This window comes from Salmo salar, chromosome ssa22 (genome assembly GCF_905237065.1).
Source record: "Salmo salar chromosome ssa22, Ssal_v3.1, whole genome shotgun sequence".
NCBI lineage: Eukaryota > Metazoa > Chordata > Actinopteri > Salmoniformes > Salmonidae > Salmo > Salmo salar.
Genome location: NC_059463.1, coordinates 53,475,814 through 53,494,914, shown reverse-complemented (window position 1 = coordinate 53,494,914; position 19,101 = coordinate 53,475,814). Strand labels below are relative to the sequence as shown.

Genomic DNA, 19,101 nt, shown 5'->3' with positions numbered 1-19,101 from the left:
TTTCTGAGATGTAGCCATTGTTTACTATTTTACACCTAGGTTTACTATACATAACTTTAACCCATTTTATAAGAGATACTCCAAAATTGAAATATTCCATGCATTTATATATAAACTCGAGTTGTCCTTTATCAAAAGGCTTTTCAAAGTCAGCTATGAAAACCAGGCCTGGTTTTCCCGATATTTCATAGTATTCTATTGTTTCCAGTATTTGTCTTATATTATCTCCAATGTATCGTCCATGTAAAAAACCTGTCTGATTAGGATGAATAATATCTGACAATACCTTTTTAATTCTATGCACCAAGCATTTAGCTAGAATTTTTGCATCACACAGTTGTGAGTCTTTCTGGGTAAGTCTCTAAGAGCTTTGCACACCTGGATTGGACAATATCTTCACTTTTTGTATTATTATTATTCTTCAAGCTCTGGTTGGCCGGTTGGTTGGTCGGTCAGTCGGTTGGTTGTTGATCATTGCTAGACAGCCAAGTTCAAGTCTTGCCAGAGATTTTCAAGCCTATTTAAGTCAAAACTGTAACTAGGCTACTAAATGTAGATTCGGCCTTGTGTTTTAGTCTATTGTCCTTCTGAAAGGTGAATTTGTCTCCCAGTGCTTGTTGGAAAGCAGACTGAACCAGGTTTAACTCTAGGATTTTGCCTGTGCTTAGCTCTATTCCACTTCTTTTTATACTAAAAAGCCATAGTCCTTGCCAAGGACTAGCATACCCATAACATGATGCAGCCACCACCATGCTTGAAAATATGAAAAGTGGTACTCAGTGATGTGTTGTGTTGGATTTTCACAAAACATAACGTGTTGTATTCAGGACATAAAGTACATTTCTTTGACAAGTTTTTTGCAGTTTTACTTTAGTGCCTTATTGCAAACAGGATGCATGTTTTGGAATATTTGTATTCTGTACAGGCTTCCTTCTTTTCACTCGGAACAGTATGATAAAAAGTGTTTCAGTTCAGAATGAAACCATTAAGATAATAATAATTAAGGTTCCAACCCTGATGGGTATATATCATATGGAATTATTCAGAGGTGGGTTCTCTTCTCTCCCAGAGAGACAAAGAGGGCATGAGAGCACTGATTGAAAAAGTGTGGATTTCCACCAAGACACTGATGAGATTCCCGTAATGTAACAGGAAAAATAAATGACAGTGGAGAGGTCAGAGTCTGTTTAAGGTGAAACTGACTGACTAGGTTTCAGAATTACCTCGTCCTGCTTTCAACAAGAACATGGCCTTCAGAAATAAATATAATGAAATGGTGCATGCTGGTTGAGTAGCTGAAAACACACTTACATACTTCAGCCCCTTTAAAGGTAGCAGGATGACATCATCAGGAATCATGAACAACAAAACAACCCATCACTTATCGACAACAACAATAACCGAGACAATAATTATTTGTTTTGACCAATGTTGTGCGCTCCTTCCCTGTAGCAAGCCCACATTGGTAAGAGCCACTAATGGCAGTCTTAACTGATTGATGAATGGATTGAGTGACACCCTACCCGTTGTTCCTGACAAGATACGAAGGTCTGAAAGCCTGGGGCCACTCCAAAGCCCAGTTGGTCAATGAAGGGTGGCTCGTCCTGGGTGTGGATCTGGACCTTGATGCCTGCCTCAAATGACGTCTCATCTGGAGAGAGGAAGGGAAAGACAAGAAACATGCATCCAGAAAAATGAAGCGCCAGGTATTACTCAGTCTGAAAAAAAACTGAAAATCTTATCACAATTAGGAATCAGAAGAACAGATGAATGTCACAATGATTTATATAATTGATGTTCCTACTGCAATGGAGTAGCCTACACCCTATCCTATCCCATTCCTCATCCATCCCCTAAACCCATCCTCTATCCATCCCCTATCCATCCCCTAACCCCATCCAAATGGTTATATTGTTTTTAGATCTGATAGAGTAGGCAGAAGAGGGGGTGTCGCCATATACATAAAAAGCAACTAAAATGTTTCTGTATCAATTGCCACCTCTGTCCCTAAGCAATTTGAATGTCTAGTCTTATATGTGGGCCTTAGTAATAATGTCCATTTGACTCTAGTGGGACTTTACTGCCCTCCGTCGACCTCCTTATATGCTCTTGTCTGACCTGCTATCTAACTACACTAATATCTAACTATCCAATATCTAACTACACTAATATCTAACTATCCAATATCTAACTATACTAATATCTAACTATCCAATATCTAACTAGACTAATATCTAACTATCCAATATCTAACTATCTAACTATACTAATATCTAACTATCCAATATCTATCTAACTACACTAATATCTAACTATCCAATATCTATCTAACTACACTAATATCTAACTATCCAATATCTAACTACACTAATATCTAACTATCCAATATCTAACTACACTAATATCTAACTATCCAATATCTAACTATCTAACTACACTAATATCTAACTATCTAACTATACTAACATCTAACTATCTAACTACACTAATATCTAACTATCCAATATCTAACTATCTAACTACACTAACATCTAACTATCTAACTACACTAATATCTAACTATCCAATATCTAACTATCTAACTACACTAATATCTAACTATCCAATATCTAACTATCTAACTACACTAATATCTAACTATCCAATATCTAACTACACTAACATCTAACTATCCTAATATCTAACTATCTAACTATCCAATATCTAACTATCTAACTACACTAATATCTAACTATCTAACTATACTAATATCTAACTATCCAATATCTAACTAACTACACTAATATCTAACTATCCAATATCTAACTATCTAACTACACTAACATCTCACTATCCAATATCTAACTACACTAATATATAACTATCCAATATCTAACTATCTAACTACACTAATATCTAACTATCCAATATCTAACTATCTAACTACACTAATATCTAACTATCCAATATCTAACTACACTAATATCTAACTATCCAATATCTAACTATCTAACTACACTAATATCTAACTATCCAATATCTAACTAACTACACTAATATGTAACTATCCAATATCTAACCATCTAACTACACTAATATCTAACTATCCAATATCTAACTAACTACACTAATATCTAACTATCCAATATCTAACTATCTAACTACACTAATATCTAACTATCCAATATCTAACTAACTACACTGATATCTAACTATCCAATATCTAACTATCTAACTACACTAATATCTAACTATCCAATATCTAACTATCTAACTACACTAATATCTAACTATCCAATATCTAACTAACTACACTGATATCTAACTATCCAATATCTAACTATCTAACTACACTAAAATATAACTATCCAATATCTAACTAACTACACTAATATCTAACTATCCAATATCTAACTACAATAATATTTAACTATCCAATATCTAACTACACTAATATCTAACTATCCAATATCTAACTATCTAACTACACTAATATCTAACTATCTAACTATACTAACATCTAACTATCTAACTACACTAACATCTAACTATCCTAATATCTAACTATCTAACTATCCAATATCTAACTATCTAACTACACTAATATCTAACTATCTAACTATACTAATATCTAACTATCCAATATCTAACTAACTACACTAATATCTAACTATCCAATATCTAACTATCTAACTACACTAACATCTCACTATCCAATATCTAACTACACTAATATATAACTATCCAATATCTAACTATCTAACTACACTAATATCTAACTATCCAATATCTAACTATCTAACTACACTAATATCTAACTATCCAATATCTAACTACACTAACATCTAACTATCCTAATATCTAACTATCTAACTATCCAATATCTAACTATCTAACTATACAATATCTAACTACACTAATATCTAACTATCCAATATCTAACTATCTAACTACACTAATATCTAACTATCCAATATCTAACTAACTACACTAATATGTAACTATCCAATATCTAACCATCTAACTACACTAATATCTAACTATCCAATATCTAACTAACTACACTAATATCTAACTATCCAATATCTAACTATCTAACTACACTAATATCTAACTATCCAATATCTAACTAACTACACTGATATCTAACTATCCAATATCTAACTATCTAACTACACTAATATCTAACTATCCAATATCTAACTATCTAACTACACTAATATCTAACTATCCAATATCTAACTAACTACACTAATATCTAACTATCCAATATCTAACCATCTAACTACACTAATATATAACTATCCAATATCTAACTAACTACACTAATATCTAACTATCCAATATCTAACTATCTAACTACACTAATATGTAACTATCCAATATCTAACTAACTACACTGATATCTAACTATCCAATATCTAACTACACTAATATCTAACAATCCAATATCTAACTAACTACACTAATATCTAACTATCCAATATCTAACTAACTACACTAATATCTAACTATCCAATATCTAACTACACTAATATCTAACTATCTAACTACACTAACATCCAACTATCCAATATCTAACTATCTAACTACACTAATATCTAACTATCCAATATCTAACTATCTAACTACACTAATATCCAACTATCCAATATCTAACTATCCAATATCTAACTATCCAATATATAACTATCTAACTATACTAATATCTAACTATCCAATATCTAACTATCTAACTACACTAATATCTAACTATCCTAATATCTAACTATCTAACTATCCGATATCTAACTATCTAACTACACTAATATCTAACTATCCAATATCTAACTACACTAATATCTAACTATCCAATATCTAACTAACTAACTACACTAATATCTAACTATCTAACTACACTAATATCTAACTATCTAACTATACTAATATCTAACTATCCAATATCTAACTATGTAACTACACTAATATCTAACTATCCAATATCTAACTATCTAACTATACTAATATCTAACTATCCAATATCTAACTATCTAACTACACTAATATCTAACTATCCAATATCTAACTATCTAACTATCCAACATCTAACTATCCAATATCTAACTATCTAACTATACTAATATCTAACTATCTAACTATACTAATTTCTAACTATCCAATATCTAACTAACTACACTAATATCTAACTATGCAATATCTAATTAACTACACTAATATCTAACTATCCAATATCTAACTATCTAACTACACTAATATCTAACTATCCAATATCTAACTAACTACACTAATATCTAACTATCCAATATCTAACTAACTATACTAATATCTAACTATCCAATATCTAACTAACTACACTAATATCTAACTATCCAATATCTAACTAACTATACTAATATCTAACTATCCAATATCTAACTAACTACACTAATATCTAACTATCCAATATCTAACTAACTATACTAATATCTAACTATCCAACATCTAACTATCTAACTATACTAATATCTAACTATCAAATATCTAACTATCTAACTACACTAATATCTAACTATCCAATATCTAACTAACTACACTAATATCTAACTATCCAATATCTAACTAACTATACTAATATCTAACTATCTAACTACACTAATATCTAACTATACTAATATCTAACTATCCAATATCTAACTATCTAACTACACTAATATCTAACTATCCAATATCTAACTATCTAACTATACTAATATCTAACTATCCAATATCTAACTATCTAACTACACTAATATCTAACTATCCAATATCTAACTATCTAACTATACTAATATCTAACTATCCAATATCTAACTAACTACACTAATATCTAACTATCCAATATCTAACTAACTACACTAACATCTAACTATCCAATATCTAACTATCTAACTATACTAATATCTAACTATCCAATATCTAACTATCTAACTACACTAATATCTAACTATCCAATATCTAACTATCCAATATCTAACTAACTATACTAATATCTAACTATCCAATATCTAACTAACTACACTAATATCTAACTATCCAATATCTAACTAACTACACTAATATCTAACTATCCAATATCTAACTAACTACACTAATATCTAACTATCCAATATCTAACTATCTAACTACACTAATATCTAACTATCTAACTATACTAATATCTAACTATCCAATATCTAACTATGTAACTACACTAATATCTAACTATCCAATATCTAACTATCTAACTATACTAATATCTAACTATCCAATATCTAACTATCAAACTACACTAATATCTAACTATCCAATATCTAACTATCTAACTATCCAACATCTAACTATCCAATATCTAACTATCTAACTATACTAATATCTAACTATCTAACTATACTAATTTCTAACTATCCCAATATCTAACTAACTACACTAATATCTAACTATGCAATATCTAATTAACTACACTAATATCTAACTATCCAATATCTAACTATCTAACTACACTAATATCTAACTATCCAATATCTAACTAACTACACTAATATCTAACTATCCAATATCTAACTAACTATACTAATATCTAACTATCCAATATCTAACTAACTACACTAATATCTAACTATCCAATATCTAACTAACTATACTAATATCTAACTATCCAACATCTAACTATCTAACTATACTAATATCTAACTATCAAATATCTAACTATCTAACTACACTAATATCTAACTATCCAATATCTAACTGTTACGGATACAGGTATCCTGTATGTATCCTGTGTGTGTTTTCGTTTCTCTCTCCTTCTCCCCTCACAGGTGACAAATCATCACTCCCCAATCACTCATCAATCAGTCCCCAAACAGAAGACACCTGTTCCTTTTCCCTCAACCAATCACATCCCCTTTCCCTTGGTTTAAAAACCCAGTCAGTTGTTTTCTCCCCAGATCAATCTTTGTGTTCATTCTCTCAATCTCTCTCTGTGTATTGATCTCTTTTGTTTTTGCAACTACATGTCACATACAGTGCTTTGCGAAAGTATTTGGCCCCCTTGAACTTTTCGACCTTTTGCCACATTTCAGGCTTCAAACATAAAGATATTAAACTGTAATTTTTTGTGAAGAATCAACAACAAGTGGGACACAATCATGAAGTGGAATGAAATTTATTGGATATTTCAAACTTTTTTAACAAATAAAAAAATGAAAAATTGGGCGTGCAAAATTATTCAGCCCCCTTAAGTTAATACTTTGTAGCGCCACCTTTTGCTGCGATTACAGCTGTAAGTCGCTTGGGGTATGTCTTTATCAGTTTTGCACATCGAGAGACTGAAATTTTTGCCCATTTCTCCTTGCAAAACAGCTCGAGCTCAGTGAGGTTGGATGGAGAGCGTTTGTGAACAGCAGTTTTCAGTTCTTTCCACAGATTCTCGATTGGATTCAGGTCTGGACTTTGACTTGGCCATTCTAACACCTGGATATGTTTATTTGTGAACCATTCCATTGTAGATTTTGCTTTATGTTTTGGATCAATGTCTTGTTGGAAGACAAATCTCCGTCCCAGTCTCAGGTCTTTTGCCGACTCCATCAGGTTCTCTTCCAGAATGGTCCTGTATTTGGCTCCATCCATCTTCCCATCAATTTTAACCATCTTCCCTGCCCCTGCTGAAGAAAAGCAGGTCCAAACCATGATGCTGCCACCACCATGTTTGACAGTGGGGATGGTGTGTTCAGGGTGATGAGCTATGTTGCTTTTACGCCAAACATAACGTTTTGCATTGTTGCCAAAAAGTTTGATTTTGGTTTCATCTGACCAGAGCACCTTCTTCCACATGTTAGGTGTGTCTCCCAGGTGGCTAGTGGCAAACTTTAAACGACACTTTTTATGGATATCTTTAAGAAATGGCTTTCTTCTTGCCACTCTTCCATAAAGGCCAGATTTGTGCAGTATACGACTGATTGTTGTCCTATGGACAGAGTCTCCCACCTCAGCTGTAGATCTCTGCAATTCATACAGAGTGATCATGGGCCTCTTGGCTGCATCTCTGATCAGTCTTCTCCTTGTATGAGCTGAAAGTTTAGAGGGACGGCCGGGTCTTCGTAGATTTGCAGTGGTCTGATACTCCTTCCATTTCAATATTATCGCTTGCACAGTGCTCCTTGGGATGTTTAAAGCTTGGGAAATCTTTTTGTATCCAAATCCGGCTTTAAACTTCTCCACAACAGTATCTCGGACCTGCCTGGTGTGTTCCTTGTTCTTCATGATGCTCTCTGCGCTTTAAACGGACCTCTGAGACTATCACAGAGCAGGTGCATTTTTACGGAGACTTGATTACACACAGGTGGATTCTATTTATCATCATTAGTCATTTAGGTCAACATTGGATCATTCAGAGATCCTCACTGAACTTCTGGAGAGAGTTTGCTGCACTGAAAGTAAAGGGTCTGAATAATTTTGCACGGCCAATTTTTAAGTTTTTTATTTGTTAAAAAAGTTTGAAATATCCAATAAATTTCGTTCCATTTCATAATTGTGTCCCACTTGTTGTTGATTCTTCACAAAAAATTACAGTTTTATATCTTTATGTTTGAAGCCTGAAATGTGGCAAAAGGTCGAAAAGTTCAAGGGGGCCGAATACTTTCGCAAGGCACTGTATGTCCGGTAATCCTGTGAGTATTGTTTTGTTGTTTGACTGTTTGTTTGTTTGGTGGGAAAAGGGGGTACTAAGACAAGTCGCCCATGGGCATACATTACCCGTAGGAATACTTTGTCTAAGTACCCTAGTTAGAACTGGGCGGACCACCCACTGTATTTTTGGTTAGTTAGCTAGCTGTTGTGGAAATAGGCTAGTCTAGCTTAGGGGTGTTTTTGATTATTGTTTCTTTGCTTGGGTCCAGCTCAGCCCCTTTTCTCACACCCCTTTACCGTGTGTTTAAAATAAACCTTTTGAGTTTGACGGTAGATTTCAGTTGTCTGTGGTTTTTGGTTCTCACTGTTACTTGTCACGATTATACTCTGCATGATTTATGTTACAGGTCTCGTAGCCATCCCCCCTAGACCGCTGGGCCAAAGGGATTCGTAACACTATCCAATATCTAACTATCCAATATCTAACTATGTAACGGCTGTCTACGGAAGAAGTGGACCAAAATGCGGCGGAGTTAGGGTTCGTCATTTTTAATGTCACGAACACTATGCAATTCACAAAACAACAAAACTGACAGCCAACACAGTCCTGTCAGGTGCAACAACAGTGACAAGAACAATTACCCACACCACACAACGGAAACGTAGGCAACTTATGTGTGACTCCCAATCAACCACAACCCTCTACAGCTGTGCTTGATTGGAAGTCACACAGCCAAAATTAAATGAAACAATAAAACACTCACTCCCTTCTGCCACGTCCTGACCCAACTACACCCTCTACTGGTCAGGACGTGACAAACTATCCAATATCTAACTATCTAACTATCCAATATCTAACTATCTAACTATCCAATATCTAACTATCCAATATCTAACTATCTAACTATCCAATATCTAACTATCTAACTATACTAATATCTACTTATACTAATATCTAACTATCCAATATCTAACTATCCAATATCTAACTATCTAACTATCCAATATCTAACTACACTAATATCTAACTATCCAGTATCTACCTACACTAATATCTAACTATCCAATATATAACTACACTAATATCTAACTATCCAGTATCTAACTACACTAATATCTAACTATCCAATATCTAACTATCCAACTACACTAATATCTAACTATCCAACTACACTAATATCTAACTATCCAACTACACTAATATCTAACTATCTAATATCTAACTAACTACACTAACATCTAACTACACTAATATCTAACTATCCAATATCTAAATAGCTAACTACACTAATATCTAACTACACTAATATCTAACTATCCAATATCTAACTATCCAATATCTAACTACACTAATATCTAACTATCTTAATATCTAACTATCCTAATATCTAACTATACTAATATCTAACTACACTAATATCTAACTACACTAATATCTAACTACATTAATATCTAACTATCTAACTATCCAATATCTAACTAACTATCCAATATCTAACTATCCAATATCTAACTATACTAATATCTAACTATCCTAATATCTAACTATCCAATATCTAACTACACTAATATCTAACTACACTAATATCTAACTACACTAATATCTAACTATCCAATATCTAACTAACTACACTAATATCTAACTAACTACACTAATATCTAACTATCCAATATCTAACTAACTACACTAATATCTAACTATCCAATATCTATCTAACTACACTAATATCTAACTATCCAATATCTAACCATCCAAATAATTCATAGTGGGTGATCTTAATCTGGATTGGTTGATGCCAGTATCTGATGGGCTGAAAGATATTTGTACTGCGCTAAATCAAACTCAGCTGATAACGAAACCAACTCGCCCCAACTTTAAACACCCTAACCTCTTATATATCATTCTAACAATGAGTTCAGTGACCATTGTCCCGTTGCCTACATAAGAGCTGTTAAACTACCTAAATCTCACTCATGCATTATTACAAAGAGACATTTTGGGAATTTGAATTAGCATTTTTTTTGGGTCTGGCTGAGGTTAAGTGACTGGTGGGTTGTGTCAACTATCACTGACTCAGATCAGGCCCGTAATTGGTTTATTTCCCTGTTTAACTCTGTTGCAGATAAACATGCGCTGCACAAAATGCTAAGGGTGAAAGTCAGATCTAATCCTTGGTTCACACATGAGTTGTCTGTGAAATTACAGGAAATACATTTAGTTTGGGCTAATGCTAGACTGACACTACTACTACATCTGATTGGCAGTCCTTCAGACATTTGAGAAATAGATGTCTATCTCTGGTTATTAAAGTTAAATCAACATATTTCTAGAAGTGTGTATCGGAGAGTGGTGGTAATCCAGCCAATTTCCGGAAAGTGGTCAAATCATTGAAACAAAACTCATTGCCCCAGCAGGTTCTGATAGCCTCTGATCCCATACTAGACAAAACTGAAAATCGTGTTGTTTTTAACGACAATTTTGCTTCAGCTGGCAACCCGTTTAACCTCTTGACGGTCGCCTAGGATAGGGGGCGCCACAGCGCATTTTGAAAATAATTTGTGCCCATTTTAAACGGCCTACTACTAAAACTCAGAAGCTAGGATATGCATATAATTAATACTTGTGGATAGAAAACACCCTAAAGTTTCTAAAACTGTTTGAATGGTGTCTGTGAGTATAACAGAACTCATATGGCAGTCAAAACCCCGAGACAGATCGAAACAGGAAGTGGAATTCTGAATTGCGGACTCAACTTCATCACGTTGCCTATTAATCACACCGTGAGCTATGGTTCATTGAGCACTTCCTATTGCTTCCACTAGATGTCCCCAATCTTTACAAAGTGATTTGAGTCTCCTACTGTGAGAACTGACAGAATAACACGCTGTGGAACGTGGTCACACAGAGAGGGCCATCACCATTATGACGCCGGCGCCCCTGGCTACCCTCCCCTTTCGAAACGTTTATAAAGACAATGCAATCGTCCCCCTTGAATCTTATTGGAGCTCTGGTTGAAAAAGGCCCTAAAGATTTATGTTATACAACGTTTGACATGTTTGAACGAACCTAAATAAGAAAAAAAAATTGTTGAATAGTCCCGCGGCCACGGAGCTTTTGGTGCAGCCTTCAGAACGCGCTAACAACAACAAGCTAATGGAACATAAAGGATGAACTTTTTCGAACGAAAATACATTTGTTGTGGACCTGGGATTCCTGGAAGTGCCTAAGGATGAAGATAATCAAAGGTAAGGGATTATTGACAATAGTATACAAGACTAGATTTGATATGCGATTGTTCCAAGATGGCGCTGACCTGTATTGCTAGCCTATTGTTCTGAGTATCGCATCCCCTTTTATCGCAAAGTGTGATTACCCAGTAAAGTTATTTTTAAATCTGGCATTACAGGTGCTTTCAAGAGATATTCATCTATAAATCTTAGAATGACAATATTACATTAAAAAAATGTTTTCGAATAGTAATTTAGTAAATTGTAGTGCTGTTTCATCGGATGCATTTGAGGGAAAATAGTTAGTCAACGTTACGCACCGATGTAAAATGCTGTTTTTATATATAAATATGAACTTTATTGAACAAAAGAATGCATGTATTGTGTAACATGATGTCCTAGGTGTGTCATCTGATTGTCAAAGGTTTGTGCTGCATTTAGCTGTTTTTTGGTTATTTGTGATGCATGTGGTTGGTCGGAAAATGGCTATGTGGCTACTTTTACGATACACTCCTCTAACATAATCTAATGTTTTGCTTTTGCTGTAAAGCCTTTTTGAAATCGGACAACGTGGTTCGATTCAGGAGAGGTGTATCTATAAAACGATATAATTTGAAAAAAAAGAAAAAAAAAATGATTACATTTTGTTATGCTAATGGCGATAGGATTTTTCGCTGGACAAGGCCGCACAGGGGTTAAATGGATAGTCTCTGAAAATTCCTCTCATTCCACTAGAGGGAGTCATCTAGTCACCTCAGAACAGATTGTATTTTGTATTTTCTAACCCCTTTTTCTCCCCAATTTCGTGGTATCCAATTGGTAGTTACAGTCTCATCGCTGCAACTCCCGTATGGACTTGGGAGAGGTGAAGGTTGAGAGCCGTGCATCCGAAACACAACCCAGCCAAGCCGCACTGCTTCTTGACACACTGCTCGCTGAAAACACCGTACACCTGGCGACCTTGTCATTGTGCCCGGCCCGCCACAGGAGTCACTAATGCGCGATGGGCCAAGAACATCCCTGCCGGCCAAACCGCCCCTAAACGGGATGACGCTGGACCAATTATGCAGCGCCCAAAGGCTCTCCATTCGCAGCCAGCTGCGACAGAGCCTGGACTCAAACCAGGATCTCTAGTGGCACAGCTAGCATCTTTTTACATTTATTTAACTAGGCTGGTCAGATAAGAACAAATTCTTATTTACAATGACCCAGACAACACTGGGCCAATTGTGCACTGCCCTATGGGACTCCCAATCACAGCTGGTTGTGATACAGCCTGGATTCGAACCAGGGGTGTTTGTAGTGACACCTTTAGCACTGAGATGCAGTGTCTTAGACTGCTGCGCCACTCGGGAGCCCAGTGATCCACTAATAGAGTCACTGACATTATTTTCATTTCAACCATTTGATATTACTGATGGACTAAGTGCTTTGCTACAGATCATAAATCCACAGGGGCTGATTCACTTCATCCCTTCTCACTGCAGCTCTCTGCACTACTTATTGCAGAACCGCTGACGTATATCTTTTACTTGACAACTGATTCTGGTGGGTTTGGCCTGCAGGGATGTCCTTGTCCCATCACGCTCTAGCGACTCCTGTGGCGGGCAGGGGGCATGGTCGCCAGGTGTATGGTGCTTCCTCCGACACATTGGTGGCTGGCTTCCGGGATAAGCGGGGATTGTGTCAAGAAGCAGTGTAGCTTGGTTGGGTCGTGTTTCAGAGGACGCATGGCTCTCGAACTTCGCTTCTCCTGAGTCCGTATAGGAGTTGCAGCAATGGGACAAGACTAACTACCAATTGGATACCACAAAATTGGGGAGAAAAGGGGGTAAAAAAAACCCAATTATAATTAAAGAAGAGAGCATCAGATATATACTGCTCAAAAAAATAAAGGGAACACTTAAACAACACATCCTAGATCTGAATGAAATAAATAATCTTATTAAATACTTTTTTCTTTACATAGTTGAATGTGCTGACAACAAAATCACACAAAAATAATCAATAGAAATCCAATTTATCAACCCATGGAGGTCTGGATTTGGAGTCACACTCAAAATTAAAGTGGAAAACCACATTACAGGCTGATCCAACTTTGATGTAATGTCCTTAAAACAAGTCAAAATGAGGCTCAGTAGTGTGTGTGGCCTCCACGTGCCTGTATGACCTCCCTACAACGCCTGGGCATGCTCCTGATGAGGTGGCGGATGGTCTCCTGAGGGATCTCCTCCCAGACCTGGACGAAAGCATCCGCCAACTCCTGGACAGTCTGTGGTGCAACGTGGCGTTGGTGGATGGAGCGAGACATGATGTCCCAGATGTGCTCAATTGGATTTAGGTCTGGGGAACGGGCGGGCCAGTCCATAGCATCAATGCCTTCCTCTTGCAGGAACTGCTGACACACTCCAGCCACATGAGGTCTAGCATTGTCTTCATTAGGAGGAACCCAGGGCCAACCGCACCAGCATATGGTCTCACAAGGGGTCTGAGGATCTCATCTTGGTACCTAATGGCAGTCAGGCTACCTCTGGCGAGCACATGGAGGGCTGTGCGGCCCCCCAAAGAAATGCCACCCAACACCATGACTGACCCACCGCCAAACCGGTCATGCTGGAGGATGTTGCAGGCAGCAGAACATTCTCCACGGCGTCTCCAGACTCTGTCACGTCTGTCACGTGCTCAGTGTGAACCTGCTTTCATCTGTGAAGAGCACAGGGCGCCAGTGGCGAATTTGCCAATCTTGGTGTTCTCTGGCAAATGCCAAACGTCCTGCACGGTGTTGGGCTGTAAGCACAACCCCCACCTGTGGACGTCGGGCCCTCATACCACCCTCATGGAGTCTGTTTCTGACCGTTTGAGGAGACACATGCACATTTGTGGCCTGCTGGAGGTCCTTTTGCAGGGCTCTGGCAGTGCTCCTCCTGCTCCTCCTTGCACAAAGGCGGAGGTAGCGGTCCTGCTGCTGGGTTGTTGCCCTCCTACGGCCTCCTCCACGTCTCCTGATGTACTGGCCTGTCTCCTGGTAGCGCCTCCATGCTCTGGACACTACGCTGACAGACACAGCAAACCTTCTTGCCACAGCTCACATTGATGTGCCATCCTGGATGAGCTGCACTACCTGAGCCACTTGTGTGGGTTGTAGACTCCGTCTCATGCTACCACTAGAGTGAAAGCACCGCCAGCATTCAAAAGTGACCAAAACATCAGCCAGAAAGCATAGGAACTGAGAAGTGGTCTGTGGTCCCCACCTGCAGAACCACTCCTTTATTGGGGGTGTCTTGCTAATTGCCTATCATTTCCACCTGTTGTCTATTCCATTTGCACAACAGCATGTGAAATTTATTGTCAATCAGTGTTGCTTCCTAAGTGGACAGTTTGATTTCACAGAAGTGTGATTGACTTGGAGTTACATTGTGTTGTTTAAGTGTTCCCTTTATTTTTTTGAGCAGTGTATATTACCAGTAAGTCACTGCTCTTCTTGAGAAGGGATACGGAGACATTTGTGTAATTGCCAAGGGAACACACCAGGGCCTTGAGCAGGGCACCTCAGAACCTAGGTTCCTCCTTTCACTGCTATCTGTCACCGCTACATTGTTAAAAAATAGCATATTTGGCCTCAAAATTGGAATACGAATGAAGAATTGACGAAGAAATGCAAATCGCTACTGTATGCATGTGTTCAATTACACATATTCACTCCGGAAACGTTTGAAGCCTTTGACTTAAAGCTACAATATGTGATTTTTTTTTCAGCCCCGCCACTTATTTTGATATATAGCTGGGTATATATCAAACATTGAAATGACTACTGAACAGATTCCCAGATCGTGGACTGTCCCTTTGAGGAAGAGTGAAAGGCCAACATACTGAGGCAGAGAAAAGCCCTGTATTGGTATTTCCTAGGGTTGCAAAGGGTCGGGAACTTTCCAGTAAATCCAGTTAAACCCTGGATTTTGGGGAATTTTGCTTAAATTCATCAAACAAGTTAGCTTATAACTGTGAACTTTTTTTGTGGGATACACATAAGGAAATTCTAGGTCTTGTGCCATATTTTGGTTAAACTATCCATAATTCAATGGAATTGCAACCCTCTGCATGCACAGTGCATTCTTCCATCACATGTACAGCTGATTCTCAATATCTTGCACACTAATGAGATGCTATTGAGCCCACACTACTACACTGTCTGAGCCAAGGACTACATGGTTTCTGGTATGTTTTTATTACAATACTGGGTGGGGTGAATATAATTTGTGTTAACTAGTAAATAGTAGCCTACAGCAAAGTGCATTTAAATCATTTCTAACTTGTTAACAATTTCTGCTAGTTAGTTTTTGCTACCATGTGGGTTTTAGCTTGCTTGAGCCTGCTAACTGAGGAGTGTTAATTCACCTGTTTCCATACATGTTTAATTTTAAAACATTTATCTTACAAAGGAGTTGTTTAATCTAACTTGTTAACTATTTATCTGTACATAGAAATGTATTTGTTTTTTTCTCATCTTTACAGGAAAATGCCACAGGCACTATCTGATGTGTGGAGACATTTCACTGCAGCTATTGTGGAAGGCAAATCTATGTACATTTGCAAATACTGTGCCAAATCATATTATGTGACAAATGAAACAAAAATGCAGAATCATCTGGCCAAGTGCATAAAGTTCCCTCAGAACAAGCAACCTCTGACAAAAGTCCCTCTACTTCTATTCGAGGTGAAAATTATGAATCAGACACCTTATTGACAGCAACAGCTCATGGTCCCTCTGGAATCAGAAGTTTTTTTGACTCAATGGAGAAACGTAGTCAGAGAAATGCTGATGAATGTCTTGCTCGTGCTGTGTATGCAACTGGTTCACCTCTGATGCTCACAGACAATGTCTATTGGAAGAGATTTCTGAATGTTCTTCGCCCAGCATACACCCCTCCAACCAGACATGCTTTATCTACTCATTTGCTGGATGCAGAGTTCAACAGAGTTTAAGTGGAGGTCTAGCAAATCATAGAGAAAGCAGACTGAATTGCAATCATCTCTGATGGGTGGTCGAATGTTTGTGGGCAAGGAATAATAAACTACATCATCTCTACCCCTCAACCACTATTCTACAAGAGCACAGACACAAGGCACAACAGACACACCGGTTTCTACATTGCAGATGAGCTGATGGCAGTCATCAATGACGTTGGACCACAGAAGGTATTTGCACTGGTGACAGGCAATGCTGCAAACATGAAGGCTGCTTGGTCTAAAGTGGAGGAGTCCTACCCTCACATCACACCCATTGGCTGTGCTGCTCATGCGTTGAATCTGCTCCTCAAGGACATCATGGCTCTAAAAACAATGGATACACTCTACAAGAGAGCCAAGGAAATTGTTAGGTATGTGAAGGGTCATCAAGTTATAGCAGCAATCTACCTCACCAAGCAAAGTGAGAAGAATGAGAGCACCACATTGAAGCTGCCCAGCAACACCCGTTGGGGTGGTGTTGTCATCATGTTTGACAGTCTCCTGGAGGGGAAGGAGTCTCTCCAAGAAATGGCCATATCACAGTCTGCCGATATGGACAGCCCCATCAAGAGGAACCACCTGGATGATGTATTTTGGGAGAAAGTGGTAAGCAGCCTGAAACTCCTGAAACCTACTGCAGTAGCCATTGCACGGATTGAGGGAGACAATGCCATCCTGTCTGATGTTCACCTCTGCTTGCAGGTGTAAGAGAATAAATCCATACTGCCCTGCCCACTTCACTGTTGCTCCAAGCCGTGGAAACTGCAGTTCTGAAATACATCAAAAAGCGTGAAGACTTCTGACTGAAGCCCATACACGCCGCAGCGTACATTTTGGACCCCAAGTATGCTGGCAAGAGCATCCTGTCTGGTGCAGAGATCAACAAGGCCTATGGTGTCATCACTACCGTGTCTCGCCACCTTGGCCTGGATGAGGGCAAGGTTCTTGGCAGTCTGGCGAAGTACACTTCCAAGCAAGGGCTTTGGGATGGAGATGCAATATGGCAGTCGTGCCAACATATCTCATCAGCCACCTGGTGGAAGGGACTTTGTGGATCTGAGGATCTTTCCCCTGTTGCCTCCATCATCCTCCAAATCCCACCAACATCAGCCGCCTCAGAGCGCATCTGGTCCTTGTTTGGGAACACACACACCAAAGCAAGCAACAGGCTGACTAATACAATGGTTGAAAAATTGGTGGCCACCCGGGAAAATTTGAGGCTTTTTGAGCCTGACAACGAGCCTTCCTCAAGGTTGGAAAGTGATAGTGAAGATGAGGCCTCAGAATCTGATGTTCAAGAGGTGGACATTTAGGAGGTCCAGGGAGAACCCATGGAAGGCTGAGAGGAAGACAACCAAGGCTTTAGTTTCTAGACTATCATTTTACAGATGTATGTTGAAAACGTTTTTGGGAGATGCGATGGATCATTGGGGATCATTCAATATTCCCTTTCTTTTGTTGTTCAGTGAAATCATCCCATGTGAAGAGTCAAGTCATTTAATTAAAGTTAAATTCGTAACTAAATCGTTTTTTAAATTTCTATTGGAAGGATTTAATATGTCTACTTATGATAAGGTAAAATGATTATGTTTCAGTCTCCATATGATATGGTAAATATATCCAATGCAAAAAACATCTACATTTAAATGGTATTAATATTAATTATCATATATTTCAGTTAATTCCCATATATCCCGTTAATTCCCATATATTCCCGTTAATTCCCACGGAAAGTTTCCACCTCTGGATATTTCCCAAAATGTGCAAACCTAGTCTTTCCACACAGACACTATGTCTACACACAGTGACAGAGAGGAGTCCTGAATTAGTCTTTCCACACAGACACTGTCTACACACAGTGGCAGAGAGAAGCCCTGTATTGATTTTCATCGGACTACCGGCATATTCTTTCCTTTGATTCATGCAGAAACTAAGCATTCCTGACAAGAGATACAATTAAATGACAGTAAAGAAGCATTCGATAAATCGACCCCAATCCGTCTTGATCTACAAGAGTCGATAATGTACCGTTTCACTGCAACTGTGGTCCAACTGTGTCGAGTATGAATTTCCAGAGCGAGATTCATAGTTGGTGAAGAGGAACATTTGTTTACTGTGAAGCTTCTGATCTCTCTCCAATGGTATTATTTGTCTTCTGGAAATATCAAAGTTTTTTGAGCGCTTGATTTTATTTTAAAACAGATTCATTAAGTTGATTTTGAAACTGAGAGTTTGGAAATCAATTCTACATGGACTAGTTTTCTT

General features: G+C 37.6%; 1 protein-coding gene across 3 annotated transcripts in view; it reads right to left on the bottom strand.

Annotated features, from left to right (window-relative positions):
• asic1b (acid-sensing (proton-gated) ion channel 1b) overlaps nt 1-19,101 on the bottom strand; it is a 383,533-nt gene that overhangs the window by 37,215 nt on the left and 327,217 nt on the right. For all 3 annotated transcript variants that reach the window (NM_001139984.1, XM_014168200.2, XM_014168201.2), the window contains one exon: nt 1,524-1,651. In NM_001139984.1, coding sequence (NP_001133456.1) covers nt 1,524-1,651 — 128 coding nt within the window. The remainder of the gene's footprint in view (nt 1-1,523; nt 1,652-19,101) is intronic.